Below are 27,785 nucleotides of genomic sequence, written 5' to 3'. Positions count from 1 at the left end.
AAATAGTAACATCTAAAAAACAGATGTTTGATTTCTACATCTCTTATCAATAATTGGCATTTTGCTTTGGTCCAAATTAGATTATTGCTGATGTGTGATTGATTAATTAATGTTGTAATGATTCTACCCTGTTGAGAATTTAAAGATAAGATTACAAATTAAGTCTGGTGATTTTATCCAGCCTGTTTAGTAAATGATTTTCCAATATAGGGACACGAGGGTAGAGCATCGATAAATATAGCTTAGCCTCAGTATACCAGATTTTCTGAAAAGATATGATCCATCTGTGAATACCCTTACTACATGTTATACAGTAAAAAATAAAACTGCGCGCGCACACGAGCAGAATTGTAAAATGCTGTTTACTATATTGAACTGCAGGAAAATTTGAAGACACACATGGAAATTGCGTTGAAATAAGTCAATGTGGATGCTATTTCCAGGAGGCATGGCGTCGACCCGAAGAATACTTTGATGTTGGCAAAGACTCGTGGTATGTGCAATAAAATAATTTATTGATCGCATCGCACTCAGCGTTAGCAATACACTTGATACCTTCAATTTCCCTGCGTTCAAATCATGTAGGAATTAGTTATTTGTGAAAGGATTTCTTTACTCCTAACCGCCGTAGTGGGTTCACGTAGCTGCTGGTCGTTTACGGTTTTCTCTATCATCAAGCCAATCCATCTGAAACAAATTATTGGTGAACAAATCCCATACCCTTCATGGGCTTGTTATCGGGCAAGACGTTGTACACCGCGTGATTAAATCGTCTTATTGGATTTTCTCTTTTTTGGAATAAATATTTCATCTGAAAAGTCTCATCTAAGATACCTAAGCAATAAAAATAGTTTCTAGACCAGGGGTGGGCACACCGCGGCTCGCCAGACTTTTTGTGCGGCTCTTCTCGCTAACATAAATTATTATACAAATTTTAACTAAGAAAAAAACTTTAATGTTAACTCTTTTAATTTATTAAAAGTCGTAAATGAGTTTTTGTCAATGATTAAGACAAATTATGTTTTAGTATGAAAATCGCTGTAGCGTTGAATTTAAGTCAGTCAAGTCAGCAAATCTTTCGTCACAATGGACAATGTTTATTGATGCGTCGGCGGTATTGCAGCTTAATTGCGGTTAGTTAGTCGAAGTTACTGTTCGATATGTCCTCAATTAAGAAACGAAAGTACGAAGATGAAAACAGAGTTGTCAAGTAAGAATGGGGAGAAGAATACGCATTTACCAGTCAGAAGAATAAACCTTTGTGCATAATCTGCCATAAGCTACTAAGTCAGAATAAAGTCAGCAATGTTAAACGGCACCATGAATCGAATCATGAAAACATAGCTGCCTTGTTCATCTATTTATTGTTGTTAGACTCTTGTGTGAATTTTTTTTCTGTTCATGGTATTTTGATAATAATGATAAATTCACAAATTCTGCGCTCTTTTAAAGTTCTGACTTGCAGCATGCGGCTCTTATACTAGAAAATTGTGCCCACCCCTGTTCTAGACTCCAGAGCGAATTGAACGAACAAAATCCATGGGGTATATTAACATACCAATTTCGTCAAAGCATTCTAACATATTTTCATATCCAAAAAACAACAATATTTTAATGTAAGATAGAATAGAGAAAAAAGACGAATAGAGGCATAGCAGTGTCGTGTTTAGATAAGGGTAGACAGTGAATGTTGATTGATTCGTTTGATTTTTTGAGTCTGACTTGAGTTTAGACCGATAAAAGTTTGTCCCAAGTTTGTGAACTGACTTGTACCAACAAACACAGTCAAAACCATATGGGAATTAGATAGCATATCCCAAGATTGACTGACCAGAATTTGATAAACTTCGTTGACCGACTCTTACTCGGAAGCCCCCTCCTTCCCTCTCAACGACAACACCTGCGTGAATGAAAAGACGTTGAAAAATCTTCATTTCATTTTATTTGTAGTTTTCCACGATACACAGAATACAAACCTATAACTCATATCCAGACTAGAAAAACATTGAAAAATATTGAACGGTATATAATATATATATATACGATGTTCAAACAACGAATTAATATTGGAAGTGTTATCTCGTGATTCACGTCATTAACAGAAACTCTTATTAACTCAATAGGAGTTATTATGTAAGTCGTACGGATGACAACTTAAGTCTGATTATATATCAATTCATTTTAATTTGATAATGACAAGACGAAACATGTTACTGAAAGCTAAAGGAAAAAAATCAACTTTGTTTTCATAATTTTAACTTCAATTGGAATAAATCTGAAGGGGTGATATTACAACAGTACTAGCAACTTTTTGTTAAGGTTTAAAATTTAATTTCAAAACATTTGAGACCTTGGCACATGGCCTACCTCGAGCATCGCAGATTAAATACAAATCCGTTCCAATCCTCAACATGTTCCAGAACTATATCAGCTTTTGCGTCTTATTGCACTCCTTGTCTATAATTATATTTGGAATGTGAGAATAAAAACGTCGGGTAAAAATTGAAACACACGTTTTTACACGAGAAGAAGACCCGTTACTTTGTTCAATAAATCTTTGAAGTTGCCACAGAATAATTTTGTGTACACGTTTTGGTGAGTTTACTCAATGAGAAATTGATATTTTACAGCGAATGTAAAGATGGCAAAGTTACCTGCACTGGACCATGTAAGTGTTTGTTACTTAATATAATTACTGGCCCTTGGTGCTAATATATAAGTAGTAACATGTATATTAGCTACTTTTATTATTACTTATCGATTTTAATCGGTAAGTATGTTGATAGGTATTTGTCTGTTAGATTCACGCGATATCTCACGAAAGCGAGATCGAATCTGCTCAAGATTTTGCATGTGCACTAATTATATGTCGTACCAGAAGCCTATTGATTTTGGATGAATTATGTCGTATAATTGCGAGGTATTAATTAATTATTGCTGGGACACAAGGTGTCACTATGGAGTAAGAGCGCTGTTTTGGGGGATCACCTACTTTTCGATCGAGTCTTCGGTCTCTGACCGATATTCTCGTTTTGATTTTGTTCTTGTCGTAACTCCCGCATTATACCAATTTTACCTGATTAGTTTAATTATGAAAAAAAAGAATGCTTAAATTTATGGACATATACGAAGGTCAAATGACGGACCGCGGTAGATCAGGAGACTTAACGACCTACACGTGTCATTTTACCCGGGTTTGTCGGAAAAATGATAGTGCAGCATGACGAATACCAAGATCCCATGTATAAAGTGTTTCTATGAACTAAAACAAAACAGTAAAATTGGGATGATATTATATCATATATAAAATGAAATGAAGTCAAAAATTAATAGCTTTTTGGCAATTTTTCCAATCTTCAAATGTTGAACGTTTGGAACCGATTTGTGTTGTTATTCAGAGGGCCACAACATCGTCAAGAACAGCAATTTATCATTCTGATCCATGTGTACAATTGGTGTCCAATAATACCAAGTTTTATTTTCCAGCTATGAACTGTACGGGAGACATGGTATATTCACGTTGTGAAGGTGGGAAATGCCAACCAACATGTTCAAAAAAATCAACAAATTGTGAAGAATGTGTACAAGGTGTTTGTTGAAATCTTTTGAATAAATATTTTAAATTCAAAATGTCAATATCTTTGTATTTGTGTACAGCAGTCAACAAGAGTAAGACCTTCTATTTACGTGAAATATCGATTTGAATGACTTTAATTTTAGGTTGTGTGTGCCCAAACGGAACGCTGTATGATCAAGGAAAATGTATAAATGAAGAAGACTGTCCCTGCCATTTTAAAGGTGGGACATATCAAGATGGGGAAGATGTAATAGATGATTGTGATCATTGGTAAGCAGCTGCAGAAAATCCCATTTAATATTATTGAACTACATATGTCCATGTATAATTCTGTAAAAAATTGGCTTTCATATATAAATTTATTGTTCCAATGATCAATTCTTTTAATACCTGTTAATTCAAAATAACAATTATAGCAATGGCTATTTTTGTCATTGGTATTACTATAGTACAAACCACAGTTATACCTCAATGACGAAGTGGTTACCTCGATATCTTTTACACTTTATGAAATGAATAGAAAGCTATTTTATTTAATATTTTATTAATAAAACTGTAACATACATATTTTATATTTGAGCCTGAATTAAAAAATAATATATTCTCACTTTCAGTATTTGTAAGAAAGGTATGTGGGATTGCAAAAGAACTACAATGTGTTCAAGAACTTGTAGTGTAACCAGCGGAGCCTATTATAAAACATTCGATGAGAAGCGATTCCATTCAAAGGGAACATGCACTTATCAACTCATGTCGGATGATTGTGGGAATGCAACAGCATCAAAGAACTTACATTTCTTTGATATCAGGATAAAAAGTTATCTATGTGAAGATAGTGAACATACAATGTGTAACATATCATTGCATATCAGAGTTGGGGTGAACCATTTTTAAATCTTTTCAATATTAACAACGAAAACTTTGATGTCTGAATTTATATGATTGCGTTTAATTATCATTACAAAATTATATGTGGCTCTATCGCTTGTTATTACCGCAAGGTTATTCATAGGATATCTTGGGGTTTACTTTTAGAAACAACCGACTACATTTCAACTCATACATTTCATATCATATATCATAAAAATAGAATAAAAATTTAAACAGAGAACCAATTAAGCGATGTCTGATCTGGAAAAACTACCATGCTACTTGGCAATGTCTCATCAATGTAGTTAACACTATACCAGTGTTTTTATTTAATATTACAGAAAGTCAAAAGTTACATCGCCAAAAGTTCCATTTTGTTTAATTCTGAAATTGCCCCTATTCCTTCATCTGTATTCAAATACCGATATAAGTATTTATTTTCAGAATCAAATATTCATTTTGTCAAGAGATCAGCCAATGCATGAACTACCTGCTTCAAAAATTTCATCTGTGTATGGAAATCCAAAACTAAAAAAATTGCGACTTGGATTTCACCAAGTTTTAGAATTCGATTTCCCGGAGTACTATATTCAAATCAGTTATGACAATAAAACATCTGTTAATATCGAAGTATCCAGAAACATAACAGTAAGTGCACAGAATTGAAAAAATAAGGTTGAAGCATTCTTATATTTTAAATTTATTTTATTTTTAGTGTCTTAATTTAAGCGTGAAATTACACACTATTTTGTTGAAAGTCGAGTGTGAGCAAATTTTATTGCTTCGTTTATTTGTTTATTTTTGTAATGATATTTTAAATAAAGATTTTCCCAAATCACGATATTTGATAGTGTTATGTGAATAAATAGGTTGCAAAAATGCAGTGTGGAACTTTTAACAGCATATAGAATAATTATTTTTAGGATCAACGACCCCTGTGTGGTCTTTGTGGTAATCTCGACGATTCAGCCTCTAACGATTTTGGTTTGACGGATTCTGCCGGTTTCGTGAATTCGCACAAAATTGACCAATCTTGCGCCGACATTATGCCGTCACAAAAGACAGCATGTGAGGACAATGAACATGCTGAAAAGAAGGCAAAACAACAATGCAACATTATGAAAAGTTCTCTCTTCAGCAAATGCCACTCAATTGTATGTCACACCTTAGTTTTGCAAACTAACAACTAACTTTTTATCTGAATAACCTTAAAAACATTTTCATTAAAATGAAACTCGTTCTAAAATACATAATTCTCTTCATTTCTCTATCAACTTTAAAATTCTAATAATATAATAAATTATTGCAATGTTTTAGTGACACGAATTTTAATCTATACCTAAAATCTATAAGTATACTTTTTAAATATTCGATCATCGACTGAACTTTAGGGCAAAAGCTTTAAATAGACTTGGCAGATGTTGTTTATATGACGAAAAAAATTTCAAATGTTTTTTAAAGTTTGCATTTATTGACGTAAAACATACGATGATATTACAATAATAACTGAAAATAGGTTGAATTAAAGTAGGAGCAGTTTTTTTTTAATTACAAATATATAGGCATCGTCGGAAGTTACCAGGGCAATCTTCTAAATAAGATATCCGCCTCAGAATTATCTCAACTTGACTTATTCAGACATATATTTACTGGGACTCAGATTCAACAGAAAATTTAGAAATACGTAACTCGACTTGACATGCAACACGGGATTCGGGGAATTGTACTGAATATTAGTTTTGGGCATATAACTCTAAATTAATTGATAGGTGACTCATGTCCACTCTAAATTCCAACAAATAAATCTGTAATATTTTTTCAATTTTGTTATTTCATTCCTGTTTGTTTTTCATACGTTAGCTTGATGTTCGAGAATACTACGAGACGTGTGTTGAGCAAACCTGTTCATGCACAGCTGACACAGATTGCGACTGTTTTTGTAGTTCTGTGGCTGCCTACGCTAACGCTTGTGGACGTAAAGGAGCCAAGGCTAATTGGAGACCTTTAACAAGTTGCCGTATGTTCATTAATATTTTTATTAAATTAGTTTCTAGAATTAAAATATTGAGATTGAAATGAAAAGGAGTAATTTTTTGGGCGAAGTTTTTGCTTGTATTGTTACTGGTAAACAAATAGACATTAAACGATTATAGCAAGTCATTAATTGTAAAAATGATGCGCTCATCGAAGATAAATAAACATTTTCTATTCCATTTAATTTTTAGCCGAGTTAATTTTTTCTCAGTTTCTACTAAGAAAAATGGGTACAGTTACGAACGGGCCAGAGTAGAGTTTGTCAGCCCGTTTATCCGAACTTTGGCTATGAGGATCTTTGCTTCTTTGCGTTGAAGTGAAAAGCAGTTGCTAAATTTTTATTGTTACGTTATAGGTAACTTGTTGCTGCTCATCTATTATATAATGTTTTCTTGTAATATCCCATTTTCCTGGAAACATAATATGAAAAGCGATGAAATATTTAGAACAGGTATTTGTATGGCCTATTGCATATTCGCACTTTATATTTTTGTAGCTGTCGAATGTGAGGAATTTACCGATCCTGACGGCGATCTGTGCGATGTAAAGTACGATGTATGTCACAATTGCGTCAAAACATGCTGCGTCAGTTGTACCAGAGGTTGTTTCGAGGGATGCTTTCCCAAGTAAGCTTCAAAACACAGGTTTCTCAATTTGTGATCTAAAATTCAAATCGACTAAATTTTAAGATTTCATCCCAGTGATTAAATTGCACGTCATATCAAATTTAGCCTAAGTAATGACGATGAGTTTTTGAACAACATTTCAAGCGTTGACGAGAAATCTTATTGTCTCAATACATATTGGAATAAATCTTGTTGATACATCTATAGGTGCGATGAAGACTTGGTATTTGATCCAAAAAACCAAAATTGTGTATCCGAGAACAATTGCACCGAATGCCATTACAACATAACAAAAATAGGTAAATACTGCGAATTTTTAATTTTACCTCTCTGATGTAAAGAGGGATTTTTTGAGATCCATGTTGACATTGGCACATATAAAACATACACTGCAACACACTACAGTAATGTGATAAAATATCGAACTCAAGTGAAAAATGACAAGAAAGCAATAAATGTATATGTTCGATCCATGGTTCCCAACCCAGAGAATTAAATTACCAAAGCAAAACAATCATTTTGCATAATATTTATTTCCACAAAACTTTCTAACTCGCACTAGTGAGATGATATGCCACCAGCGAGGTATTGAAATCATTGCGTTGCTTTAAGAAAATAGATACTGTCAAGTTCTTGCGCTGTGATACTTCCCATATATACAATTACCATTGAGCAACACTTCAATTCCAAATATAAAATGAACAATAAAATTTACCACAAAATAAATAAGTAACTTTCGATTTTTTCCATAAAAGTCGCGACTCATTGGTTGGGAAACACTTTGTTAGAAGAATACTGTGTAAACACAACATTTTACTTTTATTTTAGTGACAGCCCCAGTTTCGACTACTAGTTTCACCATGGCATATTCGACAGGTAATTTATATATTTTATACAATGTTTTTTATGTAAACTATAGCCTGTAAATGTTAATATCTATAGAGAAGAAGCAGGGTTCATCTGATAAAAGGCGGAATTTAGTAAAGTAACAACATATTACTGCACTTATTGTTGTGAGATTTTAAGCACCTTAGCACTATCAATCATCTGTCATATAATACATGGGCAAAATACGGTCCGTGGGCCAAATACGGCCCGTTGGGTAATTCAATCTGGCTCCCTGATGCTGCCACAATCAATCTAAAACCAAGTTTTAGCTAAAAAAAAGCTCAACGAATTTATTGAGATTGCAATTATTTTTAGTTTTTGGCACGTGGCTAATTGTTTTCCACTTTTGCTTTTGTAACACTGTAAATATTGTTCATAAAATGTAACCTTCTACATCACACTTACATGGCCCGTCAGTCTAGGTGAGCGAAAATTTCGGCCTTTGGACTGAAAACCTTGCTCACCCATGCGTTAAATGCAGCTGGTCTGTAAACAGATAACGATATTGATTTACAAATTATGTCGCACGTAAATACCAGTAAATTATAGTATTTACAACATAACTCAAGTCCATTTCTATTTCATGCAGCTACAACTACAATGATATCGACACCTGGCTTTATTTCCGGTTAGTGCTGTTTAGGTTTCTTTTAGTGGAAAAAGATTTATTCATGTATGATAGAATTTTTGTGGTGATCCTTATTTTTTCGTGAGCAAACTCTTCAATAAAATATAATAGATGTAACACTTCTTTGATTTGTTGATTTCAGCCACTGCGCCAATAGCGACAACAATCTCTGAACGTAAAAAATATTTCGAGCCTAAATTGTTTTTAAAAGGTATTTAATTAAAAATTTAATCAGGTCAATACAACAAGAAAATTTCGAACAAGAAGTCAAAATAAGTTTTCATATATTATATGAACGAGAAAAAATGGTTATCAATAATATTCGAGAAAATGTTTATTGTTTACACTCTTACAGTAACGACAGCCTCAACTTGCGAGACAGTTTGCACAATTATATTTGATGATACAACATATGTTTAAGTTTATTCTAGTAAAAAAAAAGGTTTATTCATATACGATAAAATTTTTGTGGTAATCTTTTTTCGTGAGCAAACTTTTCAATAAAATATAGTAGTTGTAACACTTCTTTGATTTGTTGATTTCAGTCACTACGCCGATGGCGACAACAACTTCCCCAATTTCTGAAGGTAGAAGAAATTTCTATTACATACCTAAATTGTTGTTATAAAGTATTTAAAAATTTAATCAGGCCAGTACAACAAGAAAATTACGAACAAGAAGTCAAAATAAGTTTCCATGTATTATATGAACGAAAAAAAATGGATATTAATAATAATCGAGAAAATGTTTATTGTTTACACTCTTTTAGTAACGACGGCAGTGACGACAGCCTCAACATGCGAGACAGTTTGCACAATTATGTTTGATGATACAACATATGTGTTGGTAAGTCGGCAACTTCTGTAATACAAATTTGATCTAGGAATAGTTTTGATAAATTGCTATTTTCCATCTTTCCTGTGTTGATGTTAAAACGAATCTGATTTCGAAAATATTTACAATTTTGCGTACTCTTTAAACTGGAAAAACTCTACAGACCCTATTATTTTGATATCAAATTTTCTCCCGGTGCTCAAAGGAACCGATATTTCACCCGAAATTTTGCCATTTTATTTAGTAAAAGACTAAAAAAAAATTATTACGCCTGTCCACCTATCTTTTAGGGCAACTCCAAGCTTATGGCGCACCGGTACCAATGGCCGATCTTCTTTTTCATATATCCAAGCATTGCTCCAACTTAATCACTCCTTTTTAAAAACGTACATTGGTTTCAATATTATTATCGGATATTATTGACGTTTTGTCTTTAATTATTTATGAGTTCAGTGACCGTGTATTTTTTTAATTTTCTAAGAATGCCAATGAATCGAGGGATCTCAGCTGTTTGAACTACAAATGCAAGTTAAACGAAGACAATTGTGCATTCGTGACTAGTGTTTCACGAACATGTCCAGATGTAACTTGCACGGAACAGCAAGATGAGGTTCAATATGCTACCCCACATCTTACACAAAATCAATATTATTTCTGCCGAATTTCGGTTATTGTATTTAATCATGGATTCAAAATTTCTGAGAAGTTTTTTCAAGTTTAGATATCAGCCTCACAAATCAACGATATCTAATTAGAGTTATTCAATTAAAAGTATATTGCAATTAATGTTTAAAGAATAATCCAATATTCCATAATATGTATCTTTGATAGAGTTCTTTTGTTTGCTGTCACTTTGTTCTATAACTCGAGTGGATTTTGTTTGGAGCTGTTTACTTCGTATCTTGCATTGAAAATTGATAATGATTCGTTTTTGCTTAGGTTCATAAGTTTAGAATCATATTAAGGTTATTTTAAATATCATAGGTTACTGTGGATTGCTGTACAGAATGCCAATGTGCAAGGTGCATTGTTGGAGACAAGTCGTATGATGCGGGGACCTATTGGAAGGAAGATGATGGGTGTACCGAAATGGTATGTTTCAGATAACAAATTGTTTTACGTACTAATAAAATATGCAGCTTTTGCGCGAACATTATTTTTTGCAATTTGAAACTTTAAACTTTTTTTTTTACATTGAAGAGTTGTCAAATAGTGAATGAAATTGAAATATATATCTTATAGATACACAAATTTGAATGCCCCTTAATATCTTTCCATCTAAAGATAATGACACCCGATGTTTGATTAATGTTTGATATCATCAGTGTATATTTTTTTGCACGGTTCTTGACCATTTTTTTAATATAACACATTTAAAAAATATGATACCCAAAACCAAAATATGTAAAAACATGATTGGAATATAATGACTTATCAAACTATTTGTTTTATAAAGCGTTGTAATCCAAGTACCTGCGAACCTGAGAAATATTATGACTACAGACAGGATTGCAAAGAACCATCATATTGTAGACTTTACGAAAGTATAAAAACGATGAAAACTGTTGGAGAGTGTTGTACTAAATACATGTGAGACTTCAATTGTTTTCATATGATAAATGCTTACAAGATATTTATTGACACTGAGCTTCATTTTCTCGTCGATGTGTACATGAATCAAAACTCAATTTATATATGCTAGATTTTTATTCAATGTGTAAAGGCTATTGATACAGAAATAGGATATTACCTAATAACATATAGAAGTAGAAAATCGTTTTGAATGAAACAGCACGTTTTTGTTTTTTTCTCGTGCTGATTTAAAATTTACATTAAATAAAAATAAAAAATAAAACGGAGAAAAAAAGGTCTGAAAATAGCAGAACAGAATGTATTTGAAATAATTTCAAAAACTTTGAAAACAAACATAAATTCAATAATTTAGTTGTGAATGCAACTCGACTCTTTGTCCAACAAAGAAATCGTGTTTCGCGGGTTCAAGAATCAACCAGGGTTTGTCGAATGACTGCTGTAGAGTCGAAGAATGTCTGCCAACTTGCCGATACGATGGAAAAGAATACGCGGTAAATATTTCCCTATTGGATACGATGTTCCCCACGGGATTCTTGTTGTTAAGAACTAAAATAGATTTTTCCCCCGACTACCACACCACTCAAATTCGAATAGTAATAAACAGAAGTGTCTCCAGAGCAATACTTTTGTATTATCTGGAATTGAGAGATTAATATAGAAGTTTTGCCACCCGTAATTTCTGCACTAAATTCCGGCAATCCAGCACATCAACAACGGCATATAATGAAATTACAGGTAGTGTTATTCACTTTGAGTTGGGTTGCGCGAGTCTTACTTCCTATCCGTCCTCTATGTCTTTATGCTAGTGGATCCGTATGCGTACACTGCAAGGATGCTGTAGCAGGAATAGTCATGACTATTCTATACAATTGAAGAATCCTGCTGCACATCTACATAAATGCATTTCTTTAACGTTTTGTCCGTAAAAAAACAGGCTTCAAATTGTTGTAAACTGCTTGTCCGAGAAAGTCTGAGTTTGGTCGGACGAAATGATACAGAAATACATTTATGTTAGTGTGCAGTAGAATTCTTCAATTGTATAGGATAGTTTTGTTTAAGTTTTATTATTATTGATCAATGATCTCGTGATATTTACGTAGTAATATTGAATTAAAACGTGTACAATTGTTCAACAGAATGGTTCTCTGATAAATATTCAAAATTGTTATGACGAGTACTGCGAATGTAGTGATGCTGAGTGCGAAATAGTGCGACGGGACGAAATTAAATGTCCCCCAAGCGAACCGTGTACGAACAATGAAGTAACTCATTACCCTTCAATTCTTGATGATTCCGGATGCTGTAAAACTCATCAATGCAAATGTAAAGATTTTCTTTTAAATTATCGTTTATACTAGTAATGTGTTAAAAAAAATGATTTAAATAGTGCAGCAAATTCGCAGTACAGTTTATTAATGTAAATATTACGTTTCAGCTCAGGGGTTCTTCATTATTCCATTATTTAAGTTTTTATAAATTTCAAAAGTAATTTTTCCCCTCAAATATTTTACATTTTTTATCTACAAAAAATGTATAATGATTATGGGGCAAGTTTGGCTTGAAAAAAATATTTAATTGATAATTGTGAACGTGGATGCTTGAAACTGATTGCGTTGAATTCACATACATGCAATTAAATTAATTCTTACCTCCAACTTGAACTCACACCTGGTTGTAAACTCATGTTTTGGTTGAGAACCTTTTAGAAGATAATAGTTTTGGAAGATAATAGTATTGTATTGACCATACAAAAAGTCTTTACACTCATTTGTCTCAATGTTCAAACATCACTCCAATCTATCGTGGGTGCAAATTTTTCATTTTTTGTCAAAACGGAGTTCATATTACCAATTCAACCTTTTTTTGTTTTTAATTACATTGTTCAACTTGGCTGCATTTGATTTTCTCACGAGGAAGATTCTTTGCTTTTCAGTGAGCGATATAATCTCATTAAAATTTATTTCCCGTCCCGTTTTTGAACTCTCATTCCAAAATAGGGATAAATTATTTCATTCTCAATTTTCCAGGCGAGTGTACGGTATATGGTGACCCTCACTATATTTCATTTGACGGAAAGAGGTATTCATTTCAAGGAATGTGTCACTATACTCTTGTAAAAAGTCGAGATACGGACGATTTAGAGATAATCTCGTAAGTACAAAAATTAACAACACAAAGTTGAGTTAGTTCCTCGAGGGCTAACCAGTTCGAACACTTCGAATGAATTTGGTATTGGTTTAATATTCATGTAGTGACATTAGCCTAGTGTATACCCAGTAGCATAGCAACCGATATTTCAGCGTGCAACAATGATACAGTGATGTACATAATTTGAACCTCCAGAAGTATGGGCACCAAGATGGCGCACAACCTGAACATAGTATGTGTGTATCGGTTAGGATTCAGTACAATAGGATCGGTTAGGATCCTGTACAATCTTTCGGTGAACCGAAGGAAAAATGACTCACAACTTTTGAGAAAATTCGTATATTTTATGATAATACAGACTGCACCAATTTCACATTTTGCATTCTTTACTATTAAATGTAGATGTTATTGATTAGTGACTTTCTGATAATCTGAAATTGTTTGATTTCCTCATAGCAGAAACCGTCAATAATTATTTATCTCCAATTTTCAAATTTTAATCTGCAATGGTTTTTTATGCTATTGCGTTGTCAATGCCATGATTTTCTGATATACTTCAATACACCACGTATATAACTTATTCATAAAACGTTATCATTTTAATAAAATTTAACGAAGCAGTAGGTGCGTCTAAAACTGTAACCCATGTAATAGCTTGAACCTTGGACTGCTACGACTTGGATGAAGTAATAAACGCAAAGTAATAAAACAAAACAAACGACGAGTTGACAATTACGACACCGCTGCGTTTTGCATTTGTCTTGTATCGTTTGGACTATCAATCTTAAAAAATACAATCAAGCCCTAATGTCTAATATTGCTTCAAATATCTTCGAGCAGTTTCTACCTTCAAATCCCATGATCATTCAAAATCCCGCGAGACTCCATCGCCCAGCGCGTCGATATATTTTCCTAAACATGGAAATTTTTGATTTCTCGTGAATGCATGACTGTAACCATGTTTTGTTTCTGTCTGGTACAGGGATAATCAAGATTGCGTTCCCACTGTGCAAGACGTGAGTTGCGTGAAGTCAATCATAGTTATATGGAAAGGAACAAAGGTTGTACTTGCGGTTGGAAATATAGTAAGTGCTAGAATTTAAGATTATATAGTTGATTACATTAGCGTGTTCTTAAATACTGTCTCTTTTTCATTCCTGTATGTTAGTGTATCTGTATACACCGACTGCAAAGATATTGTAGCGGCAATCAAAGCAGCTATATTGAATGGTTCTAATATCTTGTATTACAGAATGAAAATTTGTGAAAGTGTGACATAAGATATTAGAACCACTAAGAATAAAGGGTTGTACAATTGTTCAAAAATATATCAATCAAAAATAGCACATCTGAATAGCACATATCTCTTGTTAATATCAGTTAATTGTTAGCAGGTCTTTATAATAAATATTTTGTACGGTTTTCCTCATTGAAAATGAATTTTTTACATTTCACATTACAGAAAAATACACTTATTGGCTTATATCTTGTGTTCAGAACTAGACGAAAGCCAATAGGGAATTTTTTTCCGTAATGCCAATGTTTTAATTCATTTTTAATGTAGGCAATTGTACAAAAATTTTATTAGAGAGATCTGCTAGTGCTAACAATTAATAGATATTAACCTATAAAACTAGAATTCGGTTGGAAACCGGAGACTTATCGACCGAAGGTTAGGGAATCCCCCAAAACAGTGGTCTTACTCTATAGTGACACCGTGTGTCCCATCACTAATTAATCAATAACTCGCTAATCATACGACATAATTCATCGAAAATTAATAGGCTTCTGTTCCGAACTATGATGAATGCACATGCAAAATTTGGAGCAGATTCAACCTCGCTTTCGGGAGATATCGCGTGTATCTAACAGACAAACAAACCAACAAACAGACAAATACCTATCAACATACTTACCGATCTTAAGATCGATAAGTAAAAAGAGATACTTCAAATATACTTTGAATGTGTTATTTCTGATTGATATATTTTTATATTTGAGGTAGTTAATTAGTTTGTGACCGTTTTAAATAAATATTAATAATTATAAACTCTACTCATTTTTTTTGTAAATTTAGTAAACCTTATTATTACAGATAAAATAAATAATTGGAGATTCTGGAGTGGTATTTTGAAACATTTATTATGGACTATTCACATATTTTCTTCATTTTTGAATGTACAACTGCATCAGATTTAAAAATGAGACCGGTTTTCATTATTTTTGTATTATATATACTTTTTATAAAAGCAAAATTTTTGTCCACCCATGTTTTATATTACCGAAGTGCAATTACCATATTATAGGGCGCACCTTAAAACCTTTTTTTTTAAAAACCCATTATGCACATTATCGGTCAATGCGCCAAGATCAGGTTTTATTGCGTACCATCAAAAGCAGTACTTGTACTCGTTGCGTTATATAGACAGATGCGCCTTATGTATGAATGAAAACCCCGAAGTATGAATGAAAACCCGATCTAAGCAATTTATTGACAGTGCACGTTATAACACTTTCATTTAGTCTTATGATTCGTAAAACATGATAATCCTAATATATTCTGGCTTAGTGATATGAAACCTGCAGAAAATTTTGATTGTATACATTTATTTTTCAAGATGTATCTCAATGATGAACGAGTGACAACTTTGCCGTTGGATTCTGGTGGAATAAGAGTCACAAGATTGCCAGATTTCTACCTTCGCCTGAAAATTGATGAAATCAATCTTGTCCTCGATTTCAAGGGACATAACAAACTAGGCTATACTTTCATCAAAATACCAATGGATACAAAATGGTTTAATAAAACCGTTGGGTTGTGTGGTATGTATGGAAAGAATACTAAACAGATTTTAGTTTTTTATATTTTAAATTTTGGTATAGAAGTTATATTATGTATGCCGATATTCTTTGGCACTTAAATATTCATTTCTTATGGTTCAGTTCTTACCAAATGAGAACTGTTGATATTGATAAATTTGATCGTTTACGAATGTCAAATTTTTGACTGTTTGTTACTTTTTGATTCTTTATAATCAACAGGTTAATTTTGCAGCATTCTATAATCAAAGTGTGTGGCCTATGTGTCGTTAACAAAAATTATTGTTTATCTCGTTAAACTTTTTTTTTTCGTTTTTATTTTTATCCAGTAAAAGTGTTAGGACATGTTCTTATACAAATATTTTAGCATTATAGGGAGAGTATTAAGCACTATCAAACTCTTACCATGGAATATTATTATTTATTAACAACGTAATATTTATTGTAGGTACGTGTTCTAATACCAGGGACGATGATTTTGAAACAAAAAATGGAACTAACACAACTGATCTTGAAGATTTCACTTCTAGTTGGCAATATAACGCAACAGACAAAGAGTGCTTGCCATGTAATCCTCCTGATCACAAAGCATGTTGGAATTGTACCGATCCAAGGTTTAAATTAAGACTGACTTTAATTTTTCTTCAAATATTCTCTGAAGTCTGAAAACGACTTTGAGCAGGCAGCCAATGCTACGTTTTCAGCTGGTTTATAGATTAGCACTACTCTTTATTAAGTGATTTGTATGGCTTGGAATTATAACAATTTCAGTTTTGAATACATCCTACTTTGTGTAGATTATTTAAGAACAGCATTTTATAATTTATGTCATATGTTTTATATTTTTTCATTTTCCTATCACCAATCAATTTGAACCTGATAGTGAAATCGAACTCCGGCCGTCAGACTAAACGCATGAATTTATTTATGACTTAACCAAGCTATAATCAATACACAACCTCTATGATTATATTTCTAGAATTTGTATTGTGTAAATCTTGTTTTATTTTTAGACACGAAAATGACATACCTGATTACTGTAAAAAACCTTGTAACAACAGTTCATGTGAAATGTTGAAATCAAATATCTTTGCAAATTGCGCTATACCAGTCGACAGTTATTATGATTCTTGTATGGAAGATAATAAATTAACAAGAAAAGTAAGTAGATTTAGACCAAAAATATTTTCATAAATCAAAAATATTTTTTTTCAAATTGAAGTAAGAAATCAATATGTTTGTCCGGTTATTTGCGTCCCATTTTTTTTTTCTATTGAAACACTTTTAAAGCACTTCGATTTTCGCCTTCGTATATTTGAGCGCTTTTTATTTGTTTATTTATAGTGTTCAGTTTGTGACTCAAATGCAATCGCAACATATGCAAAGAAATGTAACTGTGTGAAGTGGCGTAAAGACTTCAATTGCAGTAAGTATCAATACATGATTTAAAAATATTTTTCGAAATATTTTTACAATTCCAATTTGAATTTATACAAAAAAAGTAATTGCTACAACAAAGTTTGATTCTCATATTTTTTATAAAATCTTTTAATATCATAAAATCAGGCACAGAATGTCCAGAAGGCCAAGAATTTGAAGAATGTGTGCCTGAATGCAAGCTCATGCGAACCTGCTTAAATAAAAATTTACCTCTGTTACAAAGAGAATGCGATTCAACCTCAAATGAAAGTGGCTGTGCCTGTCCCGACGGCACTGTTCTACAGGATGAAAACAGCAATATATGTGTGGAAGAAAGATGTGTGTAGTTTTTTTTTATATCTAATTTAAATAATTACCCAGATGAGTTTTACGATGCAAAAATATTTTGTTGATTATTTATAAGTTTAGTCATAATTTATAACAGCACACCAAATACTCATTTGCGACATTCTTTTTTTATGTATATTACCCCAAACTACAAGATCTACTAAATAAAGCTACTTCCAGAATTTTGCCCACCTCTAACCTCTATGAAATTGTATGCAAAATCCAAAACCTAATTGTTCCGAATAGAAGATGAGGAAATACATCACAAATCTTCTTGGCACATAAGTGGCATAAACAGAATAACACCAAAAGGGAACAAGTTAGAACTTGCATTCAAACGCACTATCAAGATAAAGTGATTAAATAACATTACAAAATACACAGTCACCAATATTCTAGTAAATGTTTAATATGATAGAAATCTTTATGATATGACATTATCCACCTAATTTGACATATTTAGAATAAGGTTGTGGGCTCGGTTTTTGAGATCAAGATATTTGATCTACAATGTCACAATTGTGGGTCCAACGCTTCCAGCCACCAAGCTACCACTACCACTTTATATAATCTTACCATTTATTTCATAACTATTTCAATAAATTATTCAAAAGTTCAAATCTGATATAATTAATTGATGGGCTATTCAATAGGCAATTGTGATGAAAGAGAAAACTTTTATTTTATTCTGATTGAAGTTATATATAATTGACATCATCTTGCTTTTTCTCTTCAGGTTGTGATTGCCAAGACCCAGTATGCAAATCCTACGAAACACTTGTTTTAGAAAAAGGGGAGAATCCCGACGACTGTTGCGCGAAGAAGAAATGTGTGTGTACGCCAGTCAGCGACCCGCCTTGTGTTTTACCTAAAGTTTTAATATCGACTGATGGTGGAACACCTGGATGCTTTCGAAATGAGTGCAGATGCCCGGATGACCCTCAGTGTGATCAAGTAGAAAATTCTTGCGATCAAACTTCCGGTTGCACTGGAAAAAGTAAGTCTCGCCAAAAGAACAAGATTAGAGAGAATATTCTGTAAAATTTTGAAGAAAATACAGAATATCCGTAATTTGTTGATATTCACATTATTGATTTATTTGTTTGTAATTTATTGATTTGCGATCAACAACACCATAATAGGTTAATTAGTAACAAATGAATTTAAATAAAGAATGGAGGTTTTGTTTTTGAACCATTCAAATTAATGTTATATAAATCTTTCGCAGTGATATCTGGATTATGCGGATGTACTGAAAGATACGATTGTGTGTGTGATGAAACAAAGTGTCCTCAAAACTTCGATCCTTGTCCAAAATGTTTTACTGAAACAATGCAAAAACCTAAAATCGATCCGGATCAATATTGCAATGGGTCTTGTTGCGATGAACAAATTTGTAGGAAGATTCTGTGTGATCCTATACAGAGTACGATGCCCGATTATCCAACAGATTCTTGCCCTTTTATACAGGTGAGTTGTTGCATTGCTATTTGAAAATTGGGCAAAAAATATTTTGACAAAATATAAATAAATGGTCATGAGCGTTTGATGCTATAGCTTCTTAATTATATATTCAAAATATAGTACAGTGATTCTGGAACGGTTGGGTGCGCCCCACAAAGTTGACGTAAACAATTTTTTGAGGGAGCGCGAAGCAAATTAAAAATTTAAATATTTGTTTGATTTGGTCTTGTCCGCCTTATTTTAGATATTTACGTTCTATTCGCATATTTTCAACGTGTTTTTAAATAAAACATACTTTCGCCTCACTATCTGTTATTTGTAGATTATTGTAAGCTAGTTATTATTAAGGAGAAGCTCGAGACTTGACAAATTCTTAAAGGGGGCGTGACTTAAAAAGTGTGGGACCCACTGAATTATAGAGGAGAATGAAGGTGGAAAGTTAGATTATTATATAAATGGTGATAAAATAGTAATATTAAAGAACTGAATAAAAATATTTTGAATTAAACATGAACGGTACAACTTAATAAAATTGAACAAATTTCATTTTCAAAGCTATTATTTAAATTTTGTTTTGCAATTTTCAGAGAATTACTACAGGATTTTCTGAGACAGATTTGGAGGAATGTTGTGGTACTGCATACGATGTTGAATGTTTATCAGATAAGTGCATTGATGAATTCGCAGAAGAAAGTTGCCAAGCTGGATATAAATTAGTGACCGCTTCAGCGATTAATTCACCAATTTCGACCATTCGCGATTACGCCAACTGCCCTAAAGTTGACGAATGCTGTCCGCACAAAATTTGCGTTTGCGATTCATGCATGTTGTCCGATGGAAGCCGCTTGGCCATTGGAGATGAAAAATATTCTTTCAACGGGTAAATGCATTAGGTTTGCAATTTTACACCAATGTCTTGCATAAACAGTGTTACATTGCTAACAATTTTTTTTTTGTTAGATGCGAATTATATACATGTACCAACACTAAACTAGAAAATGGATGTTACAAGTATACTACACAGACACCGGATGCTCCATCATTTCCCAAATGCAAATGTTATCAAACTATGCGCACAATATCTCCACGTGAGGGACGACCAATAGATAAGAGTCAGTGGGGAGAATATTGCGTACCATCTTACACGTAGGTTCTATAATATTCTAATATTATAGGGAACCTTTCTTTCATTTGGTCAGGAAAAGTTTCAGCAAGTGGAAAATGGTACAGGCATAAAGAAATTATACTGGTGCAAATTTTGCGAATATATTACTCACAACAAATTTCAAAACGTTTTCTTTAACTACACCATAAACAGAATAAATTTTATGTGAGGGAAAATTTATGCAGTTCACATTGTTCAATTTAGAAACTTAGTTAATGAGAAGAGTTTCTACGACAACATGGCTACATACGGTACTCCTACTTTTATATGAGGCAATTATTATATTAAAAATAAACAAATTTTAAATCAGATGTCAAAACAATTCCTGTAGCGATAACTACTCTCCTGGAAATGATGATTGCAGTTATCCTGCAGAAGTACAAACCAATTATGAGGTGGGTTTAAATCATAATCAATTCAAAATATCAATAAAAAAATGTGTTTGTAAAAGTGTGTGGTTTCTTAATTTTTTTTATTAAAATCAATTTTTGCTTCAAATAGCTGCCAATATTTTCATGATACTTGTTACATATTAAATTGTGTATTGATGCATTTATTAAAACAAAATAATTTATGTTGGTAATTCATTGCAACGATTCTTGTGAATGTTTGAACTAACTATGCATTATTGAATGCATTATTACTTTTACTAAATCTATGCACAAAATAGATAAAATATAAAATATTTGAGTGATGACGCCAAATATTGTTATTTCTAATACAGACGGATGATACGAATAATTGCGAGAACGAAGATTGTCCCGTATCAAAATGTGTTTGTTCAAAATGTTTTGATGGAGATCTTGGAGAATCTGACATTGGTATTACTGTTGAAGGCAATGATCATTGTGAAAACTACACCTGCGTTGCTGGTAAGGTTTGAACATTTATATAACAAACGTGTTTGCTGAACAAGGATTTGATAATTTGATATGTATTCTTTACAGTTGATGGTGAACTTTGTCCAAAATATAAAGTTAATCGAGATCCATGTCCTAAAAAAGATTGCAATGAGGAATTTGAGAATAAAACAACAACTCCAATTCCTGGGGAATGTTGTGACAAAGAAACCTGTCAGTGCAAGGTAACTGTGAAAAAGAAAGAATTAAAAAATTTTATGTAATAAAGACGTACAGCAACATTTTGATTTCATTAATAATTGGGAACGTTTGATAATAGTTGGGCATTATTTGTCAAATGGGATAGCGATATATACTGAGCTATATTTAAATATTTCTCAGCCATATGAAAAGTTAGAAGACGTTTGTAGCAATTGGAAAATAAATACAGTTTCATGTCAAGATCCGAAGTACATGGTATTAGAGGACGAACAGGACAAGTTTCAAACGCACCGATGCTGTCCTGAGAAGAAGTGTGTATGCAAAAGCGATGAGATTTTGAAAGACGAATGTCCAAAATGGTAAATAATTGGAATTATTCTTATTCTGTGGTAGTGAAACTTACTTCAATATCACTTATCTATATTATTTATTTATTTGTAGGAATGATTATCCATGCGAATCTCCTTATCAGAAGAGAAGACTCAAGACAGCCATCACAGAGTCAAATTGCTGCCCAGATTATGAATGTACCTGCGACTGTTCAAATGTAACATGTAAATACGACAGCTGGGTAGCTGAGGCGTAAGTCAAACTGCTATTTATAAATATAATAAAATGAAAATGCTACACCAGGGTGGTCCAAATCTAAGTCTGTGGGCTACATGTGTCCTGCTGCATCGTTATCCGTGGCTCGCGTCACATTAGCTGATATAGGTAACAATTAGTGATAATCAAAAAATAGTATTTTGCATTGCTTCCTCAAGAATGTCACCGAAAAAATCTTCTCACATTATCACATCACTAACGTACTTGATTTTACTTGTGACTGGTAAAGCTGAGACAGTCAGTGGACAGTTGATGTTCGAGAGCACTTCATTTATGAAAACACGTTCTCCGTTGTAAAGAGTTTGAAATCTAATAAAAGGAACAGATTGGGTGACGAAACATAGGATGACAGAGCTTTCAACAACCAACATAATTGTTGATATAAAAATTTTGATTCATGATAAATAATAATCAAATGTCTTGAGACTAATGTGACCCGCGAACAACACAAAATTAAAATTGTGGCCCCCAACGCCTACAACCTTGGACCACCCTGTACTCCACATTCAAGAAATATCGCGGTCTGACATTGAATAAATACCACATTAACGACATAGCGTGTACGAAACATTTTGAAATCTTCGTTTTGCAGAAATCATTTGTATTCAGTTGCCTTTTTGAATTCAACAAATATTTTAGTTCAACTGATCAATGCGACTGCCAATGCAAATGTAAACCAGAAAAATGTACCGAAAATATTAGGAGTTGTGGAATTTATGAAAAACGTATTGAAAATGGAACGAAAGATGATGGTTGCTGTAAAGAGTATGAATGTGTTTGTGTCAAAGAAAGCTGCCTTCGGCATCTTCCATCGGCAGATTGTAATCAATATCAAATTGAGGTGAAATGAATGAATATATTCATATTTACTGTATAAGAGAAATAAATATTGATTATTGGTGATGGAACTAGTTTTCTATCAATAAGCTATGAGTGTAATTTTATTTCCATTGATAGTCAGTATTCATACCATATATAAATTGTGATGAATTTCACATGTTTCAGTCTTTATGCATTATATACATAATAGCAATAATATCTATACAAGTTTCATAATTTAGAAATTTTATACTGCACTATAATTCATTGCAAGATAGCAACTTTTTATTCTCAGATAAGTTGAAGTTAAAAATATTTCGGAACAAGTTATGTTTAGTATATAGCTGGTTCATTTGGTCCATTTTTACACAAAAGATGAAAATTGATTTGATGATACATTGTTCAAATAAATAAAAATAATATACTCAACTTTTCTTATACTTGTCTCCAAAGCCTTCATCGCTTTAACTTTTTCTCAATCTTCAGTATGATTGGTACGAAAATCCCGGAGTTGATTGTTGCGCAAAAGAAAAAAGATGCAGATGTAACTCTAACTCTACATTATTACATGAATTGTGCAATGCCACAAAACCAGACAAATGTGGGGCCGGTTACACACCATATGTGGAAAATGTAAAGACATCGCAAACACAAGGAATGTGCTGCGATATACAGTGCAAATGCTCCAGCTGCTTTACTGAGAAGAATGAAACTAAATTGGTATGTGAACAAGTACACCGACCTTTAATCTTTAGCAGACATTAATCGGCTAATTGATCCACATTTGGGAATTTTAGGTTGGTTCTACATGGGAAACAAAAGAAAATTGCTTAATAAAGAACCATAGATGTTCGGAAGTGCTGTTGACAAACGGTTGTCATAAAATAATAACAGAGGTGAAAAATGTATCTTGTGATTTTATATCCGCCAGTAGTTACGAGAATGAAAAGTGTAACGCAAGCTCATATGCTGTTGAAACATTACCCAGAGAAGGATGTTGTGCTAATTTCAATTGTGGTAAGTATATCAAATACGTTGATGAATTTTCAAACTGAAAGTATGAGTGTCCTTATAATGGTCTTTTCTTTCGATGAATAGAATCTTGCTCCTCGAAAAATTGGACTTGTCACTCTCCATTGGAATTTCTGTCTAAAAACGATACAATAGAACGATGTCCCGGAGAATGTAGATGCTCGGATCCCTTGAGTGAAATTCAAATTCGGATTTGCCTATTGAGCGCTTCTTGTCCAAATTATTACACACCTGTTTTGCTTGATAAAGATCAAACAGGGGGAAAATCACACCCAAACAAGTGTTGTCCCGACTTTAAATGCATCTGCTCACCTTGTTCTGAGAATAACAATATTCTTCACACTCCTGCACTATGTGAAACTGTTGGAGTAAGGGAAAGTGACGTGGATAAACCTTGCTGTAAAAATTATGAAAAGCAATGCAACAATTCATGTAGTTGCCCAACATCAGAGTCAAATTGTCAAACAACGCTAGGCTGCACTGACAAAGGTACATTATTCAGTTTCTTTTTCAATCCCATTGATATCAATGTAATACTTTATTTACAATACCTTCCAATATTTAGAAATCTCCAAATCATTTTGTGGGTGTGTTACTTCAACAACATGTGAATGTAAACCTGAACTATGTCCCATAAAATCTTGCGGACCTTGTGAAAAATTGATAAATGCATCTCGACCTATGAATGAAACAGCTGCCTGTAATGGAAATTGTTGTCCAATACAATCTTGTAAAAGAGTGGAGTGCCCAGAAGTACCTGAAATTGTGATACCGGACTATTGCACTTTCGCTTCAAAGATAAGTATTTTTATTTGTATTCAGATGGATTTTCTGTCATCTTTCATTAGTTTTGTTTCTTATTTTTTTTCTCACTCAAATTATGTTTAGCTTTTCCTTTTAAGACTTTTTTTAATCAAGTTTACTGAAATATTTATTTTAATGATATTTGCATCTGTTTTATCTTCTTTTCTCTTTTTAGTACGTTTATACATATCCACCGGATGAGATTTGCTGTCATAATGGAGAAGATGTGAAGTGCAATAACACTTTATGTCCTGACATTTTGAAAAACCCAGATAGTTGTCAAGATGGATACTCATTGGCTTCTCTTCCAGTTGCAAATTCAACTGACGCAAAGGTCAATGCTTTCAAAGATTGCCCCAACGTGGACCAGTGTTGTGAACACAAAGCATGTGAATGTACATCTTGTGTATATGATGACAAGCGTCTCGATATAGGAGCACCAGGAGTCTACTCAGAAGATGGGTGGGTAACATAGTTTCCATCTAACATTAAGTTATCTTCTTCTTTTTTTCATTTTCATTTGTCACAGGAATGTGATAAATTTATTTTATTTTTCGTGATTAATGCAAATAATTTATTCCTATAGAACAGTGTTTCCCAACCCGAGTCCGCGGTCTCAAATGAGTCAGCGAAGCGTTTGAATGAGTCCGCAACGAGCCAGAAATTTAATGCGGGCTGCAAACGTTTTTGCGAAACTTAATTTTCAGCCAAGTTACGATTTACGTTAGAATTTACATAATAAGCAAGTTTATTCACATAACATTAATCGAGTCAATAATAACTGGATAGTGAGTAGGGATGGGCATATATTCGAATATTCAACTGTTAGAATAGCAATTACTATTCGAAAATTTGGTAACACGTGACGCGACAGGTCACTTGCGCGCCACTTAATCAAACGATGGGAACTCACTTGCGGATTCCCGACGAAAACACGAGTCTGTACCCGCGTCGATAAGTGGTGTTTCTCGTGAGATCGAACGACGAGAAATAAATTTCTTTGGAAGGTGTCAATGGTGGCCACCCAAATTTTCTAAATTGAAAAGCGGCAATACAAAATACTAAAAATAAAACGGAGAACACCATAAGTTTTGTTTTATGATGGTTCGCGACCGATTAAAAACGCTTTTTTAGACATTGCAAATCGCAAACTTTCGGATGCTACCGTAGTACACGTACCAGGGCTTTTTCCCTTGGGAGTATTTGCTTTACTGCCTCCACATTGGTACGTACAGTAGTACTGAAGCGCCGTAAGTGTTGCACGAACAGCTTAGATTTGTCGAATTCACAAAAGTACGAATCAAAACAAAATATAATCGGGCACTTTACCACGCATTTTCGTGTCCACGAATCGTCATGATATTTTCTGAGTAGTATTGCTCTTATTTTGTCAACACAACCCCAGATTAAAAAGATCACAAATATGAATGAATTGAATATTTTATGCAACAGAAAAAATCATTGAATAGTCGGCTCTTTTAACAAGTGACGTTCACGCGACGTTGTTCCGCGAGAATGTCAAGGCGATGAATATGTATTTTTGATTTACTAATATACTTTAAATATATTTTCAATAGGTACTAAATTATGTTATACATTCTGGACATTTATAGCAGATAGTAGGCATTTTCTCACGGTGCTAACGAATTCGCAAGATCGCAAAAAACTATGTATCAAAACTGAATATAACCGGGCAATATATTCTCACATTGTTGTGTTCGCAGATTGCCGTGGGATTTTAAAGAAATATTGCTTTCATCTTGTCGTATGTCGACGCAACCGAGTTACCATGAACACAATTAAATTAAAATAGAAAGACATTTTGAATTCTCGTCGTTGTCATGGATTGAATATTGTGCGACAGAAAGTTCATTATACACTAAAAAAAAGTCGGTTGTTTTAATGAACGCGTAATTACGGCGAATTCCTCATTTTGAAATTCGTTAAGATTCTGTTGTGTTTGGTTTTATTGCTTCTTCACACTGAATGCACTTGCAATAAACGCACCCTGAGTCCATAACGGTTTTCGTCGGTGAGAAAATAGTCCGCGGCCAAACAAGGTTGGGAAACGTTGCTATAGAATCATACTATGCACGAAAGCCCATACAATTCGTATTCACTTTTAACCTAAAAATAGAATCTATCTGTAAATTTCTTCTTTTGTTAGATATCGAAATATCTACATATTGTTTTCTATTGCAGTTGTACCTTTTATACTTGTACTGGAGATATCAAACTTCCAGATGGTTGCTATGAAATATCTGAACAAAAGCCATCTTGCTCATCTAAACAATCCTGTGATTGTTATCAAACACTGGTAACAACCGATCCTGAAGGAGGAGCAAGTGATAAAAGTCAGTGGATGGATTATTGTTGTCCAACTCACACGTAAGTCTCACTATTGTATACATTTTTAATATCCATGAGTTTAGCCATTATATATTTTGTATTCATTATTGTCAAATTATTGTTCTCAATTTCGCGTGATATATTCAACTATGTGAGGATTCTCATATTTCAACACACTATTTCAAGTGCATAATAATTTTTGTTATAAGTCAATACAATATTGTTGCTATTTTTCAGTTGTATGTATTTAAATGATAAAAATTATTTAAAATAATTTAAGTCTTTATTACTGGTAAAACTATTCATGACTATTCCATTTTCAAGTGGATATATATATTTTCTAATAAAAAAACTTTTAATAATTCAGATGTCAAAACAATTCCTGTAGCGATAACTACTCTTCTGGAAATGATGATTGCAGTTATCCCGCAGAAGTACAAACCACTTATGAGGTTGGTTTAACTCAGCGGTTCCCAAAGTGGGTGAAAATGCCCCCTTGTGGGCGTATGCAATAACCTAGGGGGGGCTGATGGCGATTTGGGCAATTGGGGGGGCGCTGACATCAATACTCAACTCACTCAAACTCACAAAAGCTGTGATATTTTATGTCATTTACTCCTATGTTTTTGTTCAAACTTATTCTGTTCAAATTTCTCGCTTAATTAAGGTAAAATAGGTATTATGACTTTTTTAAATCCGT

At 33.1% G+C, this 27,785-nt stretch overlaps 1 protein-coding gene across 3 annotated transcripts in view; it reads left to right on the top strand.

Moving 5' to 3' along the window:
- LOC120344168 (mucin-5B-like) overlaps positions 1-27,785 on the top strand; it is a 51,978-nt gene that overhangs the window by 15,485 nt on the left and 8,708 nt on the right. The window contains exons 20-63 of one of the 3 annotated variants that reach the window (XM_078112645.1): positions 382-493; positions 2,631-2,668; positions 3,487-3,588; positions 3,721-3,847; positions 4,192-4,456; positions 4,892-5,095; positions 5,371-5,601; positions 6,308-6,464; positions 6,978-7,107; positions 7,315-7,406; positions 7,936-7,983; positions 8,585-8,623; positions 8,766-8,834; positions 9,169-9,210; positions 9,393-9,469; positions 9,939-10,067; positions 10,442-10,549; positions 10,914-11,047; positions 11,403-11,541; positions 12,187-12,373; positions 13,078-13,201; positions 14,181-14,283; positions 15,817-16,021; positions 16,467-16,632; positions 17,032-17,179; positions 17,363-17,444; positions 17,585-17,776; positions 18,522-18,782; positions 19,014-19,255; positions 19,837-20,129; positions 20,210-20,395; positions 20,725-20,809; positions 21,139-21,286; positions 21,362-21,498; positions 21,656-21,834; positions 21,917-22,057; positions 22,721-22,922; positions 23,387-23,620; positions 23,698-23,917; positions 23,999-24,421; positions 24,498-24,730; positions 24,915-25,198; positions 26,939-27,124; positions 27,453-27,537. In XM_078112645.1, coding sequence (XP_077968771.1) covers positions 382-493; positions 2,631-2,668; positions 3,487-3,588; positions 3,721-3,847; positions 4,192-4,456; positions 4,892-5,095; positions 5,371-5,601; positions 6,308-6,464; positions 6,978-7,107; positions 7,315-7,406; positions 7,936-7,983; positions 8,585-8,623; positions 8,766-8,834; positions 9,169-9,210; positions 9,393-9,469; positions 9,939-10,067; positions 10,442-10,549; positions 10,914-11,047; positions 11,403-11,541; positions 12,187-12,373; positions 13,078-13,201; positions 14,181-14,283; positions 15,817-16,021; positions 16,467-16,632; positions 17,032-17,179; positions 17,363-17,444; positions 17,585-17,776; positions 18,522-18,782; positions 19,014-19,255; positions 19,837-20,129; positions 20,210-20,395; positions 20,725-20,809; positions 21,139-21,286; positions 21,362-21,498; positions 21,656-21,834; positions 21,917-22,057; positions 22,721-22,922; positions 23,387-23,620; positions 23,698-23,917; positions 23,999-24,421; positions 24,498-24,730; positions 24,915-25,198; positions 26,939-27,124; positions 27,453-27,537 — 6,989 coding nt within the window. The remainder of the gene's footprint in view (positions 1-381; positions 494-2,630; positions 2,669-3,486; positions 3,589-3,720; positions 3,848-4,191; positions 4,457-4,891; positions 5,096-5,370; positions 5,602-6,307; positions 6,465-6,977; positions 7,108-7,314; positions 7,407-7,935; positions 7,984-8,584; positions 8,624-8,765; positions 8,835-9,168; positions 9,211-9,392; positions 9,470-9,938; positions 10,068-10,441; positions 10,550-10,913; positions 11,048-11,402; positions 11,542-12,186; positions 12,374-13,077; positions 13,202-14,180; positions 14,284-15,816; positions 16,022-16,466; positions 16,633-17,031; positions 17,180-17,362; positions 17,445-17,584; positions 17,777-18,521; positions 18,783-19,013; positions 19,256-19,836; positions 20,130-20,209; positions 20,396-20,724; positions 20,810-21,138; positions 21,287-21,361; positions 21,499-21,655; positions 21,835-21,916; positions 22,058-22,720; positions 22,923-23,386; positions 23,621-23,697; positions 23,918-23,998; positions 24,422-24,497; positions 24,731-24,914; positions 25,199-26,938; positions 27,125-27,452; positions 27,538-27,785) is intronic. The other 2 variants (XM_039413276.2, XM_078112646.1) reach the window with 2 other exon arrangements.

This window comes from Styela clava, chromosome 5, assembly GCF_964204865.1.
Source record: "Styela clava chromosome 5, kaStyClav1.hap1.2, whole genome shotgun sequence".
NCBI lineage: Eukaryota > Metazoa > Chordata > Ascidiacea > Stolidobranchia > Styelidae > Styela > Styela clava.
This window is presented reverse-complemented; position numbering and strand designations above follow the sequence as displayed.